This window comes from Phyllopteryx taeniolatus, chromosome 23 (genome assembly GCF_024500385.1).
Source record: "Phyllopteryx taeniolatus isolate TA_2022b chromosome 23, UOR_Ptae_1.2, whole genome shotgun sequence".
In the NCBI taxonomy this organism is placed as follows: domain Eukaryota; kingdom Metazoa; phylum Chordata; class Actinopteri; order Syngnathiformes; family Syngnathidae; genus Phyllopteryx; species Phyllopteryx taeniolatus.
This window is the reverse complement of record NC_084524.1, coordinates 3,719,819-3,740,136: the sequence shown is the minus strand read 5'-3', so window position 1 is coordinate 3,740,136 and position 20,318 is coordinate 3,719,819. Positions and strand designations below refer to the sequence as shown.

Below are 20,318 nucleotides of genomic sequence, written 5' to 3'. Positions count from 1 at the left end.
TAGATCCGCACACACACACAAGTGAACTTGGCCACCATGTCGGCACACGTTTGTGTCTTCCTGCACAGTTTTTCGTTTCCCTGCAGGGACTCTTGTGATAATTCCGGAATGTTGTGAGGATACCAAAAATGTTTTGGAAAGACATCGACCGAACATCTCGCTGCGGGGGAAACATCTTGTTCCGGACGGAAACAAGACTTGTTCATCCTCTCTGTGCGTGGTAGGAAACATTTTAAGTGAGCATTATAGTCCAAAAAAATAAATAACAAAAATTAAATCAGTTGGCAAATGTGCCCAATATTCCAGAACTGGAAATCCTTTCCAGTAAATATTCAGCTATTGTAAATAAAGGAGGGATTAGCAAACTATAGGATTATATTCAGTGCAGTTATGAGGGTCACGACAGTTAATCCATTTTTAGCTGACTGCCAGTGTGGACACTTCTACAGACCGTAGCAGGGGGGAGCCAAAGTTTTTTTTTTTTAAATCCGAAAACTATTTGCTTCATCGAAAACTGTGATGTTGCTGTTTTGCTCCATGAAGCGAAACGAAAAGGACATCATATGATTGTTTGTTGGATTGCATTTCGTGTGCTTAACCAATTGACGACATTGTCCAGCTTGCCGTGATCTCCCGGCGCTAAACTTCACCATGCGAGGACGGAGCCCGGTCTCTCAAAGTCAGAAGCGGGGACGTGACTGCGCCTCCTCCTCTGACTGCCATCCCCTCGCAAGGTTCCTCCTGGTGCTCCTGACCTCGCTGTGTGTGCTCCCGCGCCCGGGCCGGGGGGCCCTGTTTCGGGTCGGGGTGGTGGGCCCCTGGGAGTGTGACCCCATCTTCGCCAAGGCCCTGCCCGACGTGGCGGCCCAGCTGGCTGTAAACCACATCAACAAGGACCCCTCGCTGTCCTACGCTGCCACTTTTGACTACGTCGTGTTGCACGTAGGCACCCGCTTGCCATGTTTAAAAGTCAAGGTCGTTGGGCGACATATCCCTAACTTTTTTGTGAGCGGCGTATTTTTCACTGATGTCATTCATCAGGAGCCGTGTGAGACCTCGAGAGCTCTGGAGAAGTTTTTGGCTTTCCACACCAAAGCCTCAGCTTACATCGGACCAGCCAACCCGGGATACTGCGATGCTGCCTCAATGCTGAGCAAGGGCTGGAACAAAGTGAGTCGTTTGTTGGGAGGGATTTATATTTTGTCTTGTTTGAAAAATACTGTGCAGGTGCAAGTTTACTGGCAAACTAAACATACAACTAGGAGATCTACACACTGTAAAAGAAACAGCCTTTAGTTTGCTAGCTTAATGCTAATGCTAAAGGCTTTGATAAACTCACTTACCATTCAATATAACAATAATCACATTCATATACTTTTTACTCATTAAAAAACACAGTACAATTTTTTAAGGGGGGAGGGTTTTTTGTTTTGTTTTGGGGGGGGGGGCAGAATATTATATTACAGCCAAGTACTGTGATTTTACACTTCTCTAGGTTGTTTAAAAACCATTTACGGTTAACATTTTTTTTTGATTGCTCAAATTTTAGAGGTACTTCATCACGGGCTCCTACTGTGTAGTGACCAATAATACCTCTTCCAGGCTTTGTTTGCATGGGGCTGCGTGGGCTACGATTTGGACCGCGTCCGGAGCCACCCGACCTTCGCCCGCTCCATGCCCAGGCCCACCTGGGTGCTGTTACGGATGATGAGATACTTCAGGTGGGCACACGTCGGCATCATCGCCGCCTCGGACGACATCTGGGTGGAGACGGCGACCAAGGTCGGAGTATAAATGTGTCATCAAATTCGTTTCCCGTTCACCCTCGTCAAGTTCATGTAGCGCGTCTCCGTTTTAGGTGGCCGACTCCCTCCGGGCCCACGCTCTGCCTGTGAGACTGGTGAGCATTATGAAGAACACGCCTCACGGCATCATGAGGACTCTGGCTAAAGTTCGCAAGATGAGAGAAATCCGAGGTGTGATCTTTCTGGTTTTCGACTGATTGGACTTCCCAATCTAAAGCTTGTTTGGTCTCCTCAAGTGCTGATCCTCTGCATGCACTCGGCGCTGATTGGCGGCGAGCTTCAGAAGCTGCTGTTGGAGACGGCGCACGACATGCAGATGATTGACGGCTCCCTGGTGTTCGTGCCGTATGACGCGCTTCTCTATAGCCTGCCGTACCGTAACGTGAGCCATCCGGCCCTGAGGAGCAACCGCAAACTGCAGCGGGCCTACGACGCCGTGCTCACCGTCACAGTCGACTCGCCCCGGGCGTCGTTCACGGAGGCCTACGGGAAGGCCGTGGAGAAGGGAGAGCTGGCCGCGACGCTCAAACCCCAGCAGGTGACGACACGTTGCCAAGTAGACATTTAATAAGTCCAACGTGGACTGCGCCTTCATGCTGGCGCGGCCGCTTTGGAGCGCCTCGTTGTTGCAGTGTGAAAAAGCCCCACGATGACGCTGCGGGTTGTATTCCAGCCACCAGAGGGTTAAAGTGAATATATTTTTGCACCTCCAACATGTAGTTACTTGTAGACATAAGACGGATGCGAGAGGAAGTAGTATCCATTTTTCCAGTTGGTATTAGTGGTATTTGATTGACAGTTGAGCAGGATGTGGTTTCAGCGCTTTCAGTGGACACGCCCCCCAGCACATCGCAACATCAATTGCTTGTCTTCTTTTTAGGAAATGAGCAATGCAGACAGGCACAAAACACTGGGAATTATGCTATAAAATTAAGAAGCTAGCTGCACTATGTTTGTTTACAGACGTGTCCATTTCTTGTCCCATACCAAATATGTCGTGCGTGGGAACCCAAATAATCGCAACTTCCTGCTCGGTGCTGCAGGTGTCTCCCCTCTTTGGCACCATCTACAGCTCCGTGGTATTCGTTGCTCACGCCGTGCAGCGGGTTCGACTTTCCAAGGAGTGGCTGTCCGGTGGGAATGTAGCGCAACAAGTGCGCAACCACAACTTTGAGGTACCCTCCCTTAAAACACATTCACTGCCATTGACGGCTTTAGAAGTCAAATAGCCATGTTAACTGGGAGGGCTATCAGTGAATGAGTTTTTAATGCGCATGTCCTTATATTTCGAGCATCAAACTCCAGTGACTGATTCATATCGCAGGGCTTCAGCCATCCCATGAAATCAGATGATTCCGGAAGCGTTTTATTGGATTATATCATACTCGACACAGACGGACACTCCTCTGAGCTAATGCCGACACACAGGTATTTAACACATGAAACAATTACATTTGGAAGCCAATTATTGATGACTGTGTTCTAATGTAGTGAGTAAAGTAAGTAAGACGAAGCGCGAATATGCGGGGTGCACTGTAGTATGAACTGACTTGATAACAGTCTTAAAGTAAGATCTTGTATCTTAAAACAAGTCTTTTCGTCTTGCTGAAAATGTTGAAAAAAAGTCAAAACTGTCTTAAAATAAGTAAAGTAAAATGTTTTCACTCGAAATATGTTAGATTTTGTGTGTCTGAGCTCAAGACGAGCGTGTGTTTCCCTGTGACGACAGGCTCGACACGGAGTCCGACTCGGTGCGCTTCCTGGGTCGAGACGTTCACTTTCCTCGCGGCTCCGGACCTGGACGGGACGCCCAGTGCTGGTTCACTCCAGGTGTCATCTGCTCAGCGGGTGAGGCGTAATGACCATCAAAGAATTAGGAAGGATACTCGTGACTTTTCTCTCCAGGTGTGGATCTTTTTTCTACCGTTAGCGTTGTGCTCGGCAGCATTGGCACCTGTGTGCTGACCGCGGTGCTGATTTACTTTGTGCGGTAAGTCTGGTACAGTGCGACTTGAGCCTAGTAGTTTGGGAATTACAAGCCTGTCGCTTGTTGCGCAGGCGACGTGTCAACCAGATCCAGCTGGTCAGGGGCCCGAACAAGATCCTGCTGACACTAGCGGATGTCACCTTTATCAACCCATCGCTTAGCAACAAGGTATGATGTACAATTATGAACGTACGATTGCTAGAATCTGAAACATTTTTTAAAAAACTCAAAAGGAGAATCCTTTTCCAGAAGCTGAGCCTGGACGACAGCCGGGCCAGCGGGACGAAGAGCGTGTCGGAAAGCAGCGTCATGTCGCCCGCCTCCACCAGATCACCCGCCACGTACGACAACTCCAACGTCGTCATTTACCAGGTGAGAGGGATTCACTGGTGACACCTAACCGTTTAACACAATGAAAAGGAAATAGGATTCTGCAAAAAAAAAAAAAAAAAACACCACCATTTTTGGGGTTAGATGTTTTTAGCACATTCACTGCCATTGACGGCTTTAGAAGTCAAATATCCATGTTAACTGGGAATGCTGGCAGTGAATGAGTTGTTCATGAAGAAAAATATCACTGTATTTTATAATAACAGTAAAACATAATAAAGGAGAAGGTGAAGAAACAAACTGTCAATCTTATTAAACACTTGACACCATCCACAAAAGACAACTGCAGATTTACTAGAATACATTTCAAAGCATTCCCTCTTTTTTTTAAATTATCTACTATGATTATATACTGTAGCAAGTTGTGACCCTGCATTCTGTCCACTAGGGGGACTGGGCATGGCTCAAGAGACTTCCCTCTGGCTCGTTTAGCAGCATCAACCCCAAAACGAGTGACTTGTTTGAGCTGGTAGGTCACATGATCATCAGATGGTGTTGCTCTCACGTCAGAAAGTAATAGCGATCAATATTCGCTGGCAGATGAAGGACATGCGACACGAGAACGTCAACCCTTTCCTGGGCTTCTTCCTCGACTGCGGCGTGTTTGCCATCGTGACCGAGTTTTGCTCCAGGGGGAGCCTGGAAGATCTGCTCCTGAACGACGACGTCAAGCTGGACTGGATGTTCAAGTCCTCCCTGCTGCTGGATTTGATCAAGGTTCACACAATGAAATTTGAAAATGAAATCTGTTTTTTCCTCTGCGAAGAAAGACTTGTATTGTGGCATACGGAGTCTCTATTGACAGTATATCTGTATATATTTTCTTATACTGCCCCCTGGTGGCCAAGGCGCACACACCAGATGGAGCAGCACAATGTCCATTGAATGGAAACAAATTTAACTCTCATCTCAAGGCAACGCTGTATTTGTAATGAATAGACATTAATTTTCGGACCAATGATTTCAAATTGGATAATTTCCCCGGTCACAGCACACTAATCTGAGTCCGACACCTGTTATCTGAAGAGTCTGAAATGTAACATGTTGACGATGCCAGGGTATGAAGTACCTCCACCACTGCGGCGTGCCTCACTCCCATCTGAAGTCTCGGAACTGTGTGGTGGACGGGCGCTTCGTGTTGAAGATCACGGACTACGGTTACAATGAGGTTTTGGATGCTCAGAGGTTCCCCTACATGGAACCACCCGCCGATGGTGAGAAAATGCCACACAAAAGTCCTCGGCGACTGATCACATTTTTCCAAGTTAAAGCGGCTCTGCTCGGCAGAGTTACTGTGGACGGCTCCGGAGCTCCTGAGAGGCCCTCAGCCAGGCCTCCGCGGGACGCTGCCCGGTGACGTGTATAGCTTCGCCATCATCACGCAGGAGGTGGTGATCCGAGGGCCTCCCTTTTGCACGCTGGATCTGTCGGCCGCAGGTAAATTCGACAAACGACGGCGCGGGCAACGCGCGCTTGACGTGCAGGCAGCCCATTTGGGGTTCTGGTTTTTGTTTCAGAAGTGATCGAGAAGCTGCGCAAACCGCCTCCTCTGTGTCGCCCGCTGGTTAGTTTGGACTGCGCGCCGTTAGAGTGCATCCAACTGATGAAGCAATGCTGGAACGAACAGATGGAAAAGAGACCCACGTTCGAGGAGATATTTGACAAGGTTGGCTTTTACAATCGTCAACGTCACTGCACGCCTATGTGGATGTTTGTTTTTTTGTTGTTTTGTCAAATCAGACTTCAGCCTCGTGGTGAATTTGCAAAAAAATGGACAATTTCTTTAACCAATTTCTTTAACCAATCAGATTCAACATTTGCCTCCCACAATAACTTCCAACATTTTTCTGTCCTCTGATTGGTCGTTCGGCGCAAAGTGACTGAACTTACGGGTTTTTCCAGATACGAGCCGTAGTTGTCAAGTTAGGAGCATGGTCACGGAATGAATTAAACTCGTATCCCAAGGCACCACTGTATTTTATACAATTTATGTTTTTGTAATCTATTGTAATGAGATAAGTATTGATTCCGAACTGCACTTTTTGCATCGCATTGATGCTTTCTATCATTGCGGTGCGATGGGGGCGGTTTTAAGAGATCGCCGCTGAAGGACCAGGCACTGTACCAAACGCATCACCACTGCGTCATGTGATGTCACATCTTCTCCAGTTCAAGGACATCAACAAGGGCAAGAAGACCAACATCATCGACTCCATGCTGCGGATGCTAGAGCAGTACTCGTCCAACCTGGAGGAGCTGATCCGAGAGCGAACCGAGGAACTGGAGATCGAGAAGCAGAAGACGGAGAAGCTCTTAACGCAGATGTTGCCTCCGTGAGATGACGCTCGCCGTCATAATGTCTTCATTTTAGAGCCCGAGCGATTCATCGGCCAGCTGATTTTGTGTTGTTTTTTTGTTTGTTTGTTTGTTTTCAGCTCCGTGGCAGAGGCCTTGAAGGTGGGCGGTACTGTGGTGCCCGAGTATTTCGACAGCGTGTCTCTCTATTTCAGCGACATCGTGGGCTTCACCACCATCTCGGCCGCCAGCGAGCCAATCGAGGTGGTCGACCTGCTCAACAGCCTCTACACCCTCTTCGACGCCATCATCGGCAACCACGACGTTTACAAGGTGCCGTCTTGGCAACTGTCGGTCGCCTGCGACATCTTAGGATCTTCTCACGTGTTTGCCGCCCACGCAGGTGGAGACTATCGGCGATGCCTACATGGTGGCGTCGGGCGTCCCGGTCCCCAACGGCAAGCGGCACGTGGCGGAGATTGCCAACATGTCCCTCGACATCCTGAGCGCGGTGGGAACCTTCAAGATGAGGCACATGCCAGGATGTTCCCGTCAGGATCCGCATTGGGCTGCACACAGGTGGATGAAAACCTCCAAGAAATGAATGAATCACAGCAATAAATTACTGTGTCGTGTTATTTAATAAAAGTGCATATGAGGACCAGTGCACCTATGAAAAAAATTTAAACAAATGTAAACATTTCTTATCGCACTCTCAGAACCACTGCTCTAAAAAAAAACATGAATTTGTTATCATAACATTTTTAATCCCAATGCCATATAGGGGTGCACTTTGTCGTCATGTTTCATCGGCGTTTGTATTAAGTTCGGTTCTTGGGTTCAACTCCCCGACGTGACCTTGTGCGTTTGTGCGCGTGTAGGTCCATGCGTCACAGGAGTTGTGGGCCTCACAATGCCACGCTATTGTTTATTCGGTGACACGGTGACCACCGCCTCTCGCATGGAGTCCAGCGGGCTACGTAAGTGTCACGGCCGCACAAACGCATCCGCGCGTCCGCATTCTGCTTTATTCCGGCCTCTTTCAGCCTACAGGATCCATGTGCACCAGAACACAGTCAAAGTCCTGCGTGAGCTCAACCTGGGCTACAAGCTGGAGTTGAGGGGAAGAATGGAAGTGAAGGTGGGACACTTCCCACCGCATGAACTCTCCAGGTGTCATTTTCTTATCTATTCTGCTCATTTAGGGGAAAGGAACAGAAGAGACCTACTGGCTTGTCGGGAGGGACGGATTTACCAAACCTCTTCCTGTACCCCCGGAGCTCAAATCGGGGTAGGAATGGTCCGTTTGTGTGCATGCATGCATGGTGCTGTGTTCACGCTGTTGATTGGATCCCATCAGGCAAATGGCCCACGGGCTCCAGATGGCCGAGATAGCCCAGCACAAGAACCGGCAAGCCCAGAAGCGGCGACAGGAACAACTTGCAAAGAAGGAAAACTGAGGTAATGTTATGCATTCTCCAAATGTATAACATTGCTGGCTTGCTTGGGAAAAAAAGAGTGGCAAAGCTATACTGTAGTAGTTTGGGCAAACTATCTCAAGGAGGATCACAATTTTGTGGATAGCTGGCAAAACTCAGTTCTTCTCCTTTACAAGGTTAATTTGGTTCGTGGCTTGGAAAACAAAACAAAATCCCCATACACGTGTTAACATGCGATGCCCTTTGCTAATCAAAACTGCATTGTGCCTCTTCATTGCATTTCATTGTCATTCCTTCTCTTCTTCAGCATGGCCACCAGAGAGCCAAAGGACCTGAGGCAGGTGTTCTACAAGGCCGTGAGGAAGATCTCGCACATCCGCGTCGTCACACAACTCTACGAGGATGACAGCGTCATGATGTCACATCGCTGAGCGTGTGACCGAGGTCGGATTCTCGGTTTCTCTGTGAACCCTGAGGACGGTCGCAGGGGTGGAAAGTCGGGATTAACGTCAGATGAATCGAGGAGATGGAGTCTTGTCGGCGGCTATGAATAGAACAAGAGCGACTCAGCAAAGCGGGGATCTGCAGACGCGCTGTCAGCGACTGATGAATGCAGATTATCCCCTCGGTTCTTCTTCACGCTCCTTTTCCTTTTATCTGGCAAACAAGGCAGACAAGAGGGAAAAGATTGGATTTTAAGATCCGTCGTAGTGTTAAAAATGATCTGGCTTTGCCTCTTTGAAAGGGACTAGATGTGACTAAACACAAGCCAAGTCAGAAAAAAAAATAATGTTGGAGTACAGCGCCTTCTAGTGGTGAAACCCGAAAATAAACAATTTGTTCAAGTTGCACATTTATTGATTTTGAGAATTATCCCTGTGTAAGTGTGTGTGTGTGTGCGGTTCCTGGAGGAAGCACTTGTCTGCTTTTTGCACACATGTAGGGTCTTCATTTGAAGCCGGTGGGACAGTGAGCTCGTCCCATGTGTCCAAACTTGGGATTTACTGGAGCATTTACATTGATCGTGCTCGGATCAGGGAGCAGGCAAGGTATAGCTGAGGATAGAGTGAGGAGTATATTGAAGGATGACAGATTCCATTTGCAGATTATGGGATCCCGTGTGGTTCCATCGACAGGATTTTTTTTTTTTATGTTAATGTGCCATAATAAATCAGGAAGTTTGCAGTTTGTAATACATGTCTGTATTGGCCACTTCATTAGATACACCTTGACCAAACGGGAAAAATATAAAAAAGGGAAGACACAGTTTTTTGATGCACCTTCTGCCATCTAGTGGATGAGCATTTAATTGTTCTGCCTGTCACTATACGTTGCTTGCATATCGAAAAACAAAGATACATTATTTGGAGTAAATAATTATCGGACCATCCAGCCGTTTTTCTCAACACCAACGTGCTACGGGAAATGCCACTATCGGGTCTGTAAATGCTGAAAGTTCGAAGCAAAGTTGAGCTGAAGCCCAAAAGTGAAACGCCAACAACAGCAGCAGCAACGGCAGCGGCGTTGCTACTGTGCTTGCGCTGGATTAACACGGTGAACAAAGGCAAGCACGCTCTCCTTTGTGCATCTCTTGTGTGTGTGTGTTTTTTTATAGCTTTGTTGGCTCTTTTGTCAGCGGGACAATTGCACTTACTGCAGTGGGCCGTCCTCGCAACGAGAGGGCGCCATGGCAAGGAGCATCTTTGGAACATTGGCCAAGCCATATATATATATATATATGTATATATATATATATATATTTACATTTATATACTATTTTTTATTATCATTGTTTATTATTATTATTATAATACTATTTTTATTTTCTATTTTTTTTTTTTTTTTGCAGGTGTGAGATCAGTTTTGAGCCCCCAAACAGCTCGCTTGGAAACGTTCCCCTCGAATTCTCAAACAAGCCTCAGAAAGTTAACGCCTATTTTTAAACCGGAGGAAAACTCCGTCCTGTGATTGGTCAGAACCATTGACGCAAGTGCTATTGTCCTTGAACAATTGGTCGAGTAGCTTTGTCGCTCACAATAATTGGCCAATCAGGGAGCGTTTTGGGGGAACTCGAGCCCGGCCTATTGGTCGTGACGCAGGCGGTCACGTGTTGTTTGTGCTCAGGCCTGTGGACTTGTGTACAGGAGGAGAAGGCAGCGGGTTGCTAGCAACTAGCCGGAGAATTACGCTTGAACGTGGCCATGCTGCACACGGTAGGCTTCATTTCTTAAAACAAGGCCCGAGTGCAATAGCTGCTTCGCTTGCACAAGGGCGAAGGGACACGTTTCTTTTTAACCCCCCCTTCCAAAAAAAACCCCAAAAAAACAACAAACCACAGCTGCTCGGCGAATCGTGCAAATCTGAGCTGTGCGTTAGCTGGCCGAGCCTGACTCGGGAGCTACCGCCCCCCCCCCCCCCCCCCCTCCCACCCCCCTGACACGAGAATGGGGTCGCGGTCCACTTGGATTAGCTTGCAAGTAAAGTGACCTTTGAATGCGTTCTCGGATGGCAAATTTCACAAATGATCAGGAAGGCAAGGCAGCGATGTTGGTGCTGGAGACGCAGCAGAGGAACGTGGGCTCCAAATCTGCCACCGCAAACGTAGACGGCTCGGTCGGGGAAGCCCCTTCCCCGTTAATTAACATCAGCGGCGGCGGCGGCTCTCGTTCGCATCAGTTGCCGCCCTCCTACCACCACCTTGAACCGCATCACTACGAGCTGGCGTCGCATCATCTTCACCACCATCTGTCCGCGGACGTCGCCGAGTGCCCGGGTAGGAAATCGTCGTCCCCGGTGGACTACGGCGCCGCTCCCCCCTCCGCCACCGGCACCGCCGCCGTCGGCTCGTCCAACCCACCGGACGCGGCGGACGACATTCGGAGGTGCGGCTACCTGCGCAAGCAAAAGCACGGTCATAAGCGCTTCTTCGTGCTGCGGGCCTCCAGCCACCTCGGCCCCAGCCGCCTGGAGTACTACGACAGTGAGAAGAAATTCCGGAGCGGCTTGCGTGGGGGAGCCGTGGGCCCGTCCTCGCCGAAGAGGGTGATTTACCTCTACCAGTGCTTCACTGTCAACAAGAGGGCCGACTCGAAAAACAAACACCTCATTGCCCTTTACACGAAGGATGAGTACTTTGCTATTGTGGCGGAAAACGAGCAGGACCAGGAGGACTGGTACGTGGCTGTCAGTCAGCTGATGAGCGAGGGCAGAAAGGGGCATCTGATTACGGACGATTTAGATGACGGATATGGTACCGTCACCCCCGGTACCGTCTTCAAGGAGGTGTGGCATGTCAACGTTAAACCCAAAGGACTTGGTCAAACGAAAAACCTCACAGGCTTGTATCGCCTTTGCCTCTCACCTAAAACCCTTCACCTCGTCAAGTTGAACTCCGAGACCCCCTGCGTGAACCAGCACCTGATGAACATCAGGCGCTGCGGACACTCGGAAAGCTTCTTTTTCATCGAGGTGGGTCGCTTCTCGTCCATTGGGCCGGGGGAGATATGGATGCAGGTGGATGACTCTGTCGTGGCCCAGAAAATGCACGAGACCATCCTGGAGACCATGAAAGCCCTGAAGGCCTTCGCCGAGTTCCGGCCTAGGAGTAAGAGCCAGTCATCGGGCTCCAACCCCATGCCTTTTATCACCACGCGCCGCCACCTCAGCAACCTCCCGCCGAGCCAGACGGGGCTGCAGCGGCGATCCAGGATGGAGTCGGTTGTGGGGACGCCGCCATCCAGTAAGAGCTCCGGCGCCAGCGGTTACCGCTTCCGCACCTCCAGCGAGGGCGAGGGGACCATGAACCGGCCGTTTCGCTCCGCCACAGGAAGCCTGCTCCACCTCAACTCGGTGCGTCCTCATCACGGCCGCGCCGAGGGAAGCGTGGCCGGCAGTAGCGGCGCGGCGACAGGAAACGCCGGCACGAGCGCAGGGGGAGGGCGCTACGTGCGGGCTAACCCGGCGTCGTCGACCTCTACCTACCATGCCCGCTCCGCCTCCCTCCCGGTCTCCCACCTCCCTTCCACCACAAGCCCGGTCAGTGTGTCCTCCAGCAGCGGCCACGGTTCTGTGTCGGACACCCTCACTCGCCCGTCCAGCGCCTCAATATGCGGCTCTCCATCCGACGGCGGCTTCAACTCCTCTGACGAGTACGGATCCAGCCCCGGTGACTTCAGATACTTCCGGGTGCGCAGTAACACCCCCGATTCCCTTGGCAACACCCCGCCGATCAGAGAGGAGAACTGCCTGAGCGACTACATGGCCGTGGGCTGGAACAGGGAGGTGTTCGGCACCAGCGCCGGTTCCGGGAACAACAGCGGCGCCGACACACCGCGAGATGAGGGCACGTCAACCACCGAGGATGAGCGCTTTTCTTCCACGTCGCTCAGGAGGAGGAGAAGCGGCGGGCCCGGGGTGGCCGTCTATCAGAAAATGACCCAAACCCATTTTTCATTAGAAGAAGGGGCAGATGTGGCGTTTGGCACGGGCCTCCAGCGGGGCGGGGCCACGTCATCTTCGTCGTCTCTGCGCTCCGACTACAGCTCCTGCTCCGAGCACAGCCAGCAGAGCCGGCCCTCGACGCTGCCGCGGGTGGAGACCGGCGGCGAGCAACCCCCGCCGTCCTCCGCCAAGGAAGATAGCGGCTACGTGCCCATGATGTGCGGGGTGGCTCTGTCGCCGAGGGACACGCCCCCTGACTACATGCCCATGCAGCCCAGCTTTCATCATGTTTCCCACCCCCCGCAGTTTCATAGCCCATCTTTGGGTCCCCGCTCGGCCCACCGCCAGTCGCAGTCCTCCGCCGAGGCCCACGGCTACATGATGATGCTCCCGGGGTGCGGCGGCAGCTCGTCCTCCCCCGTGCAGGCCTCCCTCAGCCCCCATAGCGGGTCCGGCACGACAGGAGCGAGCGGGAGTGAAAGCATAGCAGAGAGACCTGAGAATGGAGAGTACATGGACATGTCGTCCAGCGGCAGCGGGGGGCGCAAGCTGGAGGGCGGCAGCGGGTGCTACGCCGCCGAGGGCTCCTGGAGGTCTTACAGCCCTTATTTCTCTCTCCCTCGCTCCTACAAGGCCCCCACCAGAGAGCGGGACGAAAAGGAGTACGACGACTACGTTCCGATGAAGTCTCCCGCCAAACCCGACTACTCATCAGTCGCCACGGCTTCCTTTTCCGGACCTGAGAGGAGGAGCGGTAATTGCACCGCCACACCCTCGCACCCACCGCCGCCTTACGGAGCTCACCACACGACAGCCGCAATAGCCGACCGGCGCGCCGTGAGACCCAACCGCCTGCCTTTAGGCAGGAGAAGCTTCCACGGTTCGCTGCGCGTTAGCGAGCCATCCACCTCATCCGCACTTACCTCCACCTCAGCCCCAACCGCCCGGACCTCGTCTGACAGGCCCTCCAGTCCCGGAGACTATATCAACATCGACTTTAGTGATCAATACCCCCGCCAACAGCAGCCCCCTGCCTACCCTCTTTCCACCCAGGACGAAGCCCCCTCCTTGCCCTCCAGTGACCACCGTCGATCCCCCCCTTTGCCCCAAGCCGTTCAGGACTACATGAGTGTGGAGGTGGGTCGTCACCGTCAGGACAGCGACGGGTGTCTGGGTAAGAGCCAGTCACCCAGACCCAGCCTCGTGGCTCCTTGGAACCCGCCCAGCTATATCCGCCCCCTGGGTAGCAATCCCGGTGCTCCGGCCACCCCCGGGGTCCCTGCTGGAGGTCACTGGAGGTCAGCGGGCGAAGGCTACACCGAAATGACGTTCAGCAGGGGCGAAAGAACTCAAATGAGCCCCGCTGCCATGCTGCAGCATCTATGCGTGATCGAGGGATGCTTCGGTCACGGTGCCTCCTCCTCCATTTCCCCCACGTTGCCCCCAAGGAGCCCAGGAAGGACACCAGCGCCGGAGCCAAAGGTCGTCAGGGCAGACCCTCAAGGCAGGAGGCGACACAGCTCGGAAACCTTCTCTTCCACCTCCTCCTCGAATTCAACGCCCTCGGGTGGGGCAACCTCCGCCACCCACCTGACGCCGGCGGACCCCGCGACTTCAAACGGTTCACACGTACAAGAAGGCCAGGCCTCCAGATGGGCGGGCTCGGCATCCTTCGACGGCGTGTGGATGTCCTTGGAAGGCCACGGGGACCCGCCACTTGGCCAAGCCCAGGTTGGCGCGTCAGACCCGTGCAGGGCAACCATTACATCCGCGTCCTCCTCGCCCGCGACCAGTAGAATGTACGGAAACGACACGTCTGCGGGACACCGAAACGGCCTCAACTACATAGCCTTGGAGCCGAGAGATGACGGGGTCCGTGCGGACGCCGCAGCGTCGACGTGTGTCAGCGAGATTTCCACAGTGCCAGAGAACGAGGCCTATGCCAGTCTAGACTGCACCAAATCAGATGGCGTCCCCACAACAACCAAGGGTGAGTCCACACGTGCGCGTGCTTCTGAAATGTAAACATTGTTTTTTGTGTACAAGGAAGACGATTTGAAATGTGTGAAGAGAACTGATTTATTATAATTTTTTTCACCACACAAGACTAAAATAGCTCTTTGTGTACTGTGCTATTATTAGTCGCATTCTGTCAACTTGCTGTCCTTCGAGATGTCGTCGATCTATTTTGGCTCTTGAAAGTGCGTGGAGCCACGTCAAGATCGCAGGATTTTGAAGGCGTCTGGGCCGAATTTCCAATTGGTTTCCTAACAATAATTCATGTTCATTTGGAATAGTTTCGTGACGAAACATAATTAAATAAACAACTATTAAGCAATACCACATGATAGGGAGTGATATTGAACTCACTAATTGAGTACTGATTAATCCGAAGGAAGGGCTTGATGTCCACTTGCGAGTTTATCGATGCCCGCCGATGCTCTGACGTCGTAATTGCGGCCGCGTGTCAAGGCAATGCAGCGGGGACGGGAGGAAACGCATTGTCATCTCTCCGTTACGGCGTGAACGCGACGGCGGCACACCTGGTTCGCTTGTGGGCGGCGGGCTTGGCGTGTTGCATCCGGCGCACCGCGATAGCGGTGGGAAGCTGCCCTTTTCTCTGCTGGAGAGGATACGAGGTGGCAACGGGTTAGCGAGGATAGCGAGGAGGTTAGAGAGGTGAGAAAAAGTTGTAAGAGGCTGCCCTTTTCCCTCTCGCGTTGCCACCTACACAACCGGCGGCCATCTATATTTACACGTCTATTTCCAGGCTGGGTGTGTTTGTAACATGATCCCCATTTCCACTCTTGAGTGCTCTCAAGGGGCTTAATATGTTGGCTAACAGACATTAGAATTGAAAATCTCTAATATACGCCGCATGTAATATATATATGTGGGTATGTATTTCACAGATGTATGTATGCTAATATGCGGGAAAAATTGGCGATACAGGCGTTGTATGGTGTCAATGAGCTCAACTCTGTTCGCAACAAGAAACAGTTTGACAAATAGTGAGCAGTTCTTCTTCTTCTTCAAAAAAGAGGCTTCAAATTGTTTAATGACACTTACAGAATTCCACCGTATTTGAAACGACTACAAATTTTTGCCTGAAATTCTGCTAGCGTAATGCTAACACATAATGGGAAAAGCTACCAACTAGCTAACGACTAGCATCTATTTGGTGGTGTTTTACATTTTGAGAAGTCACAGGCATGTATTCTATATCCTTTGTGAAAAATGGCTAATATTATAGCAGATTATTGAGTGGGAGTTGGTGAGTGAAACTCTTTCGTTTGTCTGCAGGACTCTTGTGATCTAATGCCGCCCAATTTCGGGCACACACCAGAAGGCGCTGTAATTAATCATGATCTCTTTAGATTATCTTGTTTTTATACTTTTGGGAATGTCAGAGCAAGGCTCTGATTGGTCCTTTCGTTTGGTCAAGAATTAAACTTGCAGTTTGGAGTCTGATCCGGAGGCGCCCTTGTCGTCGGCGCCACACGTCGTCGGCGGCCGCGCGGTTTGCCTTTGACCTTTGCTGTCGCTCTGCTGAGGCGCATTCCAGCGGTGCCGCTTGTCAAAGCGTCCGTATTGTGGCGCCCCGTTGGCATTGTTGTCGCACAAAAGCCTCGCTTTCAGTGGAATAACCCAGCTGCACGGCCGCCATCGCCGGGGTCACGCGGGCACAAGCTCGGGCCAAAGTCCACCGGCTGCGTTCACTCATTTACCAAAGATATAGCCTACTCACAACAAGTTTGGGATATCGGGCTATCTGGGGAAATTTCAGAATGAACCTGTAATGCACTATAACCTTGACATTACAAGTGAAAAACTCTTCAATGTTTGAGTACCGTTTGCACAACTTTCTCTTCAGTTGAAGAGCAAACCTCCAACAGGTGTTTGAGCTATAAATGCAGCAAAACATTTCCTGGTTTCCTGGCTTTATTGAACAAACGATAAGAAAACAAAGACCTAATATGATATTCATTCACGAGATGCCGATGACCACGATTCGCGCTGAGTAACTCAACACGCAGGCTAGCTAATAGGTTAGCACCCAGCCAACTCTATACCGCCAGTCGCTGGAACCCACGTCACTCACCGGAACAAATAGTACAGTGCGATGTGAGTATAATGACCCCAAGTGGACAAAAATTATACCTATACTTTGTAAATCCAATTAATCTGTTCCAGATTAACACAAAAATACACTTAATATCTATGAAGGTAGGCCTTGGTGAATTACTGTAATTTCTCATGTATAATGCGCATTCCCCCCCCCCCAAAAAAATTGTCAAAAGTCAATAGTGCGCATTATACATGGGTATAGGGACAAATAGGAAAAAACTTTCACATTTTATAAATGTATGCTGCCATCTAGTGGTTATGAAAAAGCCGTACACTTTCATTCCAAAATGTCACCACCACCTGATGACTGAACAACAACCATCATTAATTTCTTTATGGTGATGTTTTGTTTAATGATAATGCTTTTCTGAAATAAAAATTTCGCCTGGTCCTTCATTTTTTCTTTAAAGAATTGAACCCATCTTAGAAATTCTGCCTGGGTAATCAAACATGAGCACAACTGTGTGTTTTCTAATTTACTAAATAGAAGCAGGGCTGTGAATTTCAAAGTCAAAGAAAGTAAATAAAAAGGATTACGTATTTAAATAAGGTGCTTAACTTCAGAATAGTTCTTTGAAAAAAAACTAACAAATTAACACACAAGATACTTGTAATACATGTTTTGATCATATGGGTAGAAGCAAAATCATGCATTGAAAAAATGCATTATACATAAGTAGAAGGGGCTTCCAGAATTTTGGGGTCAACTTTGGGGCTGCGTATTATACATGGGTGCGCATGATACACGAGAAATTGCGGTAAATGCAATTTAGTGCTGAAAAAAATGCTTTGAATAATCAATTAAATATCACCTAAATCCAAGACAGTATAAGTTTGTCATTCTTTCTGGAAAAATCAAAAGATCCAACACCCAAGGGGCTTGTGGGAAATAGTTTTTTTTAAAAAACTTGTCTCCCCCCTGGCGCAACGTGGCTAACCTGTTTGTGTGTCCTCACAGACTGAGCGGCGGTGGACCCCCCCTCCCCCCCCCCCCCACCTCCACCTCCAAATACCAGACTGAGATGTTCTGTCCTGGATGCAGAAGACAACGCAAGAGATGACAGAAAAAAAGGCTTGCATTTTTTTTTTTTTTTTTTTTTCCCCCCCCCCCCCTCCATTCAATTGAACTGTCTCCCATTTTATTTGTCTTGTTTTATATGCAAATCTTCACTGTATTTTTGTGTTTGTTTTTAACTTGAGTCTCTGGTGAAGTGCCAGTGTTTGCTGCTCTCCCGCCTCATGTTGAACAGGCAGCAGTCGGGGCTCCACTGCACAAAGCGGTTAGCAGGCAGGTCCACTTACTCATTCGGTATTATAAAGGGAGGCATTACGCTGCAGTCTTTACACAATATTCTTTTTTAAATTGTTTCTTCTTTTTCTTTGTTTTTACCCATCCAGCCTCGCTATGGTACCGTACAGTGATAACATTGTGGACAAAGTCATTGTTGAGAATGTGTATATATCCACTATATCTATTTTTCTTTTTCTTTTTTTTTTTTTTTTTTTTTTGGGTCCTCTTTGGTTGTGCTCATTCACTTGACCTAGAATGGCTTCCCTGTCCCAAACAGGAAGTAAAATTTCCTTTTGTACACTTGCACATATTATTTATTTAAGGTTCGAATAGTTCCGGTACATTTCTTAGCTCCTCGGCTATGGAGGAATTATAATTTTATTATTCTTATTTTTTTTAAAAATAAGATTACATTTTACCTCGCGCGATGCACAGCACAGTTTCTCGCAAGGAATGCACACACATACACGAGTCACGCAGCCTAGGGTAGACCCTCTGAGCGCGCCCCCCTCCCCCAATCCCACCATTCTGATCTCTGACGTACACACACACATGCCAGGGTGTTGGTCAGCAGTTCCGGGTGACGTAAAGAGGTTTCCAGTAACCTGAGCTGCGGCTCCAGGTGGGCACAGTTGCTCTGCTTATACACATGTCGGCATCAAACGCAGTGCCAGCTAGAACTGGCGTCCGTACTTAGCATTTCCCGCCGCTCTCCCAGTTATTCCTACTTGGGAGACTCGTAGCGAAACGCAACATGACTGATCATTTCGGTTCTCCATTCGCCGTGTTGCTTGTGTTTTTGTGTGTGTGTGCGTGAGGACACACGAGGTCGTCGTCATGGCGTGGATTTGAGGTTGGTTCTAAAAAAACAGGCCGGTCAGAACAATCCCAAAGTCCACTTTGGAGATGTCCTGTATCCTTCCTGTGCTATTGTAACAAGGTCCTTTTTATATAGCAAAAGAGCTATTTTCAGTTTGTTTTTGTTCCCCCCCCCGCACCGCCCCCCGTCCCCCCCACCTCCTCCATGCAATCGCCACCCTTATTTATTTTATATTTAAACGGTTTGTCACATTACAGTATTTGAAACTGGGCCCCGGCTCAGATTGGATTCGACAAGCATCCGCCTCACAAGTGTCCTGATGTTCAGAAATCTTTTTCCGTGTGCGTTCAGCTGGAAAGAATTAAGACTTGTTTAATTATTTGCTCCAAGAGAGGACTTAACTGCATCCTTATGCAAGCATTGTTTCCCCATTTTCCTTTATTTGTATTTGAGTTGACGCCGGAAGAGCGTTGCTATTTTATTTTAATTTGTTTTTTTTGTGGTATACAGGCAAACAAAGCAACAATTGCCTGGTGACTTTTTTTTTTTGTTTTTTGCGGCATTTTGCAGTTGTTTGTCTTAAGAAATTGGTTATTTTTTGTAACTATATTACAGTTTATTTGCTGCTGTGTAGTACAGTTCAGGTTGAGTAGTGGGCCTCTGATCTGGGGGGCATCTCCTGCCACCTTTTGTTCTTTCTTTCCAGTCGAATGCTGTTCGTTCATCAGCATGACAGGGAAGAGTTCAATAGCGGGGAAGCGTTTCTCCTCTGTACGTTCGCCGTTCGGAAGAAGAAACTTGACAGTTCCCCCTGTAAATAAGGAAAAGTCGTGGCTTTTTTTTTTTTTTTTTTTTTTTTCTCCCACGCCGCCGGTCTTTCGTTTTCTTCGCTGGCTCATGGAGGGAATGTGGTCGGTGGTTTATCGGAGGCCATTTGAGCGTCAGCATAGTGTTTATATTGATCAAACCTTTGCTTTCCATAGAGCTATTGCAATAAAAATGTTCATCTTCTGCGCCTGTGTTTGCGTATTTACTCTTCTGTCCACGGCATAGACTTCCGTACAATATGCAAATGAATGTCAAATATTTTTAACCCGAGAGCCTCCCTTCTCATTCAACGGAATTTCCACCAACAGCCACGGCCTGTTTATTCAGCTCGGGTGACCTGCCCGGGGTCTCAAAGTTCAACTGTCAAAACAATCCAAAGTCCGGTTTGGTCATGCGAGCCGCTCAGCTGAGAGAAGTCTTTTTTGGCCTCGCCTATGCGCAGCTCCTCTTCCACGTCAACAAGTAGTATAAGTCATTATGTCTGCGGAGATAAGCGTTGACATTTTTGCTCTGGGTTAATTGTAGTAGTGGCATGTAGAGTAAATAATAAAAAGTCACCCAGCACACAGTTCATACTTCGGTCAAATATTTATCCACCGAATGGTGTTTTTCCCCCCCACCCGCTCTTTCTAGAACGGGGTCCCTCGTGAGGGGATGACACACTTGGTGACCTTTTTTGTAACGGGACACCCGTCACTTAACTTCGGCAGACGATGTTGGTCTGTGAATGCCACAGAGAGAGAGAGCATGTGAGGAAGTGTTTGTGAAAGTGCGTGTCTAAGAGTGAATGAGTGTGTGTGTGTGTGTGTAATTGTTTTTGTTGTGCGTTTGGCATTTTACAGTAAACGCCAACTGGTGTGTCAATAAACAGCTTCAAGGACGCTCGGGGAGCGCA

General features: G+C 49.4%; 2 protein-coding genes across 2 annotated transcripts; both read left to right on the top strand.

The window, feature by feature from the left end:
- Nucleotides 1-5: 5 nt before the first annotated feature.
- Nucleotides 6-8,773, top strand: gc2 (guanylyl cyclase 2). The gene is given in 25 exon segments (XM_061764214.1): nucleotides 6-213; nucleotides 620-942; nucleotides 1,042-1,170; nucleotides 1,603-1,782; nucleotides 1,859-1,976; nucleotides 2,042-2,343; nucleotides 2,849-2,980; nucleotides 3,130-3,233; nucleotides 3,535-3,653; nucleotides 3,711-3,795; nucleotides 3,864-3,960; nucleotides 4,042-4,164; nucleotides 4,571-4,651; nucleotides 4,723-4,899; nucleotides 5,240-5,396; nucleotides 5,470-5,619; nucleotides 5,700-5,848; nucleotides 6,352-6,515; nucleotides 6,618-6,810; nucleotides 6,881-7,018; nucleotides 7,020-7,056; nucleotides 7,359-7,457; nucleotides 7,524-7,618; nucleotides 7,683-7,768; nucleotides 8,224-8,773. Coding segments are annotated over 25 exon segments (3,447 nt in total). The 5' UTR covers nucleotides 6-128; the 3' UTR covers nucleotides 8,348-8,773.
- Nucleotides 8,774-10,040: 1,267 nt separating this feature from the next.
- Nucleotides 10,041-19,606, top strand: LOC133472787 (insulin receptor substrate 2-B). The gene is made up of 2 exons (XM_061764136.1): nucleotides 10,041-14,346; nucleotides 17,443-19,606. The coding sequence occupies exons 1-2, from the start codon at nucleotides 10,410-10,412 to the stop codon at nucleotides 17,445-17,447; spliced, it is 3,942 nt and encodes a 1,313-aa protein (XP_061620120.1). The 5' UTR covers nucleotides 10,041-10,409; the 3' UTR covers nucleotides 17,448-19,606.
- Nucleotides 19,607-20,318: the final 712 nt, after the last annotated feature.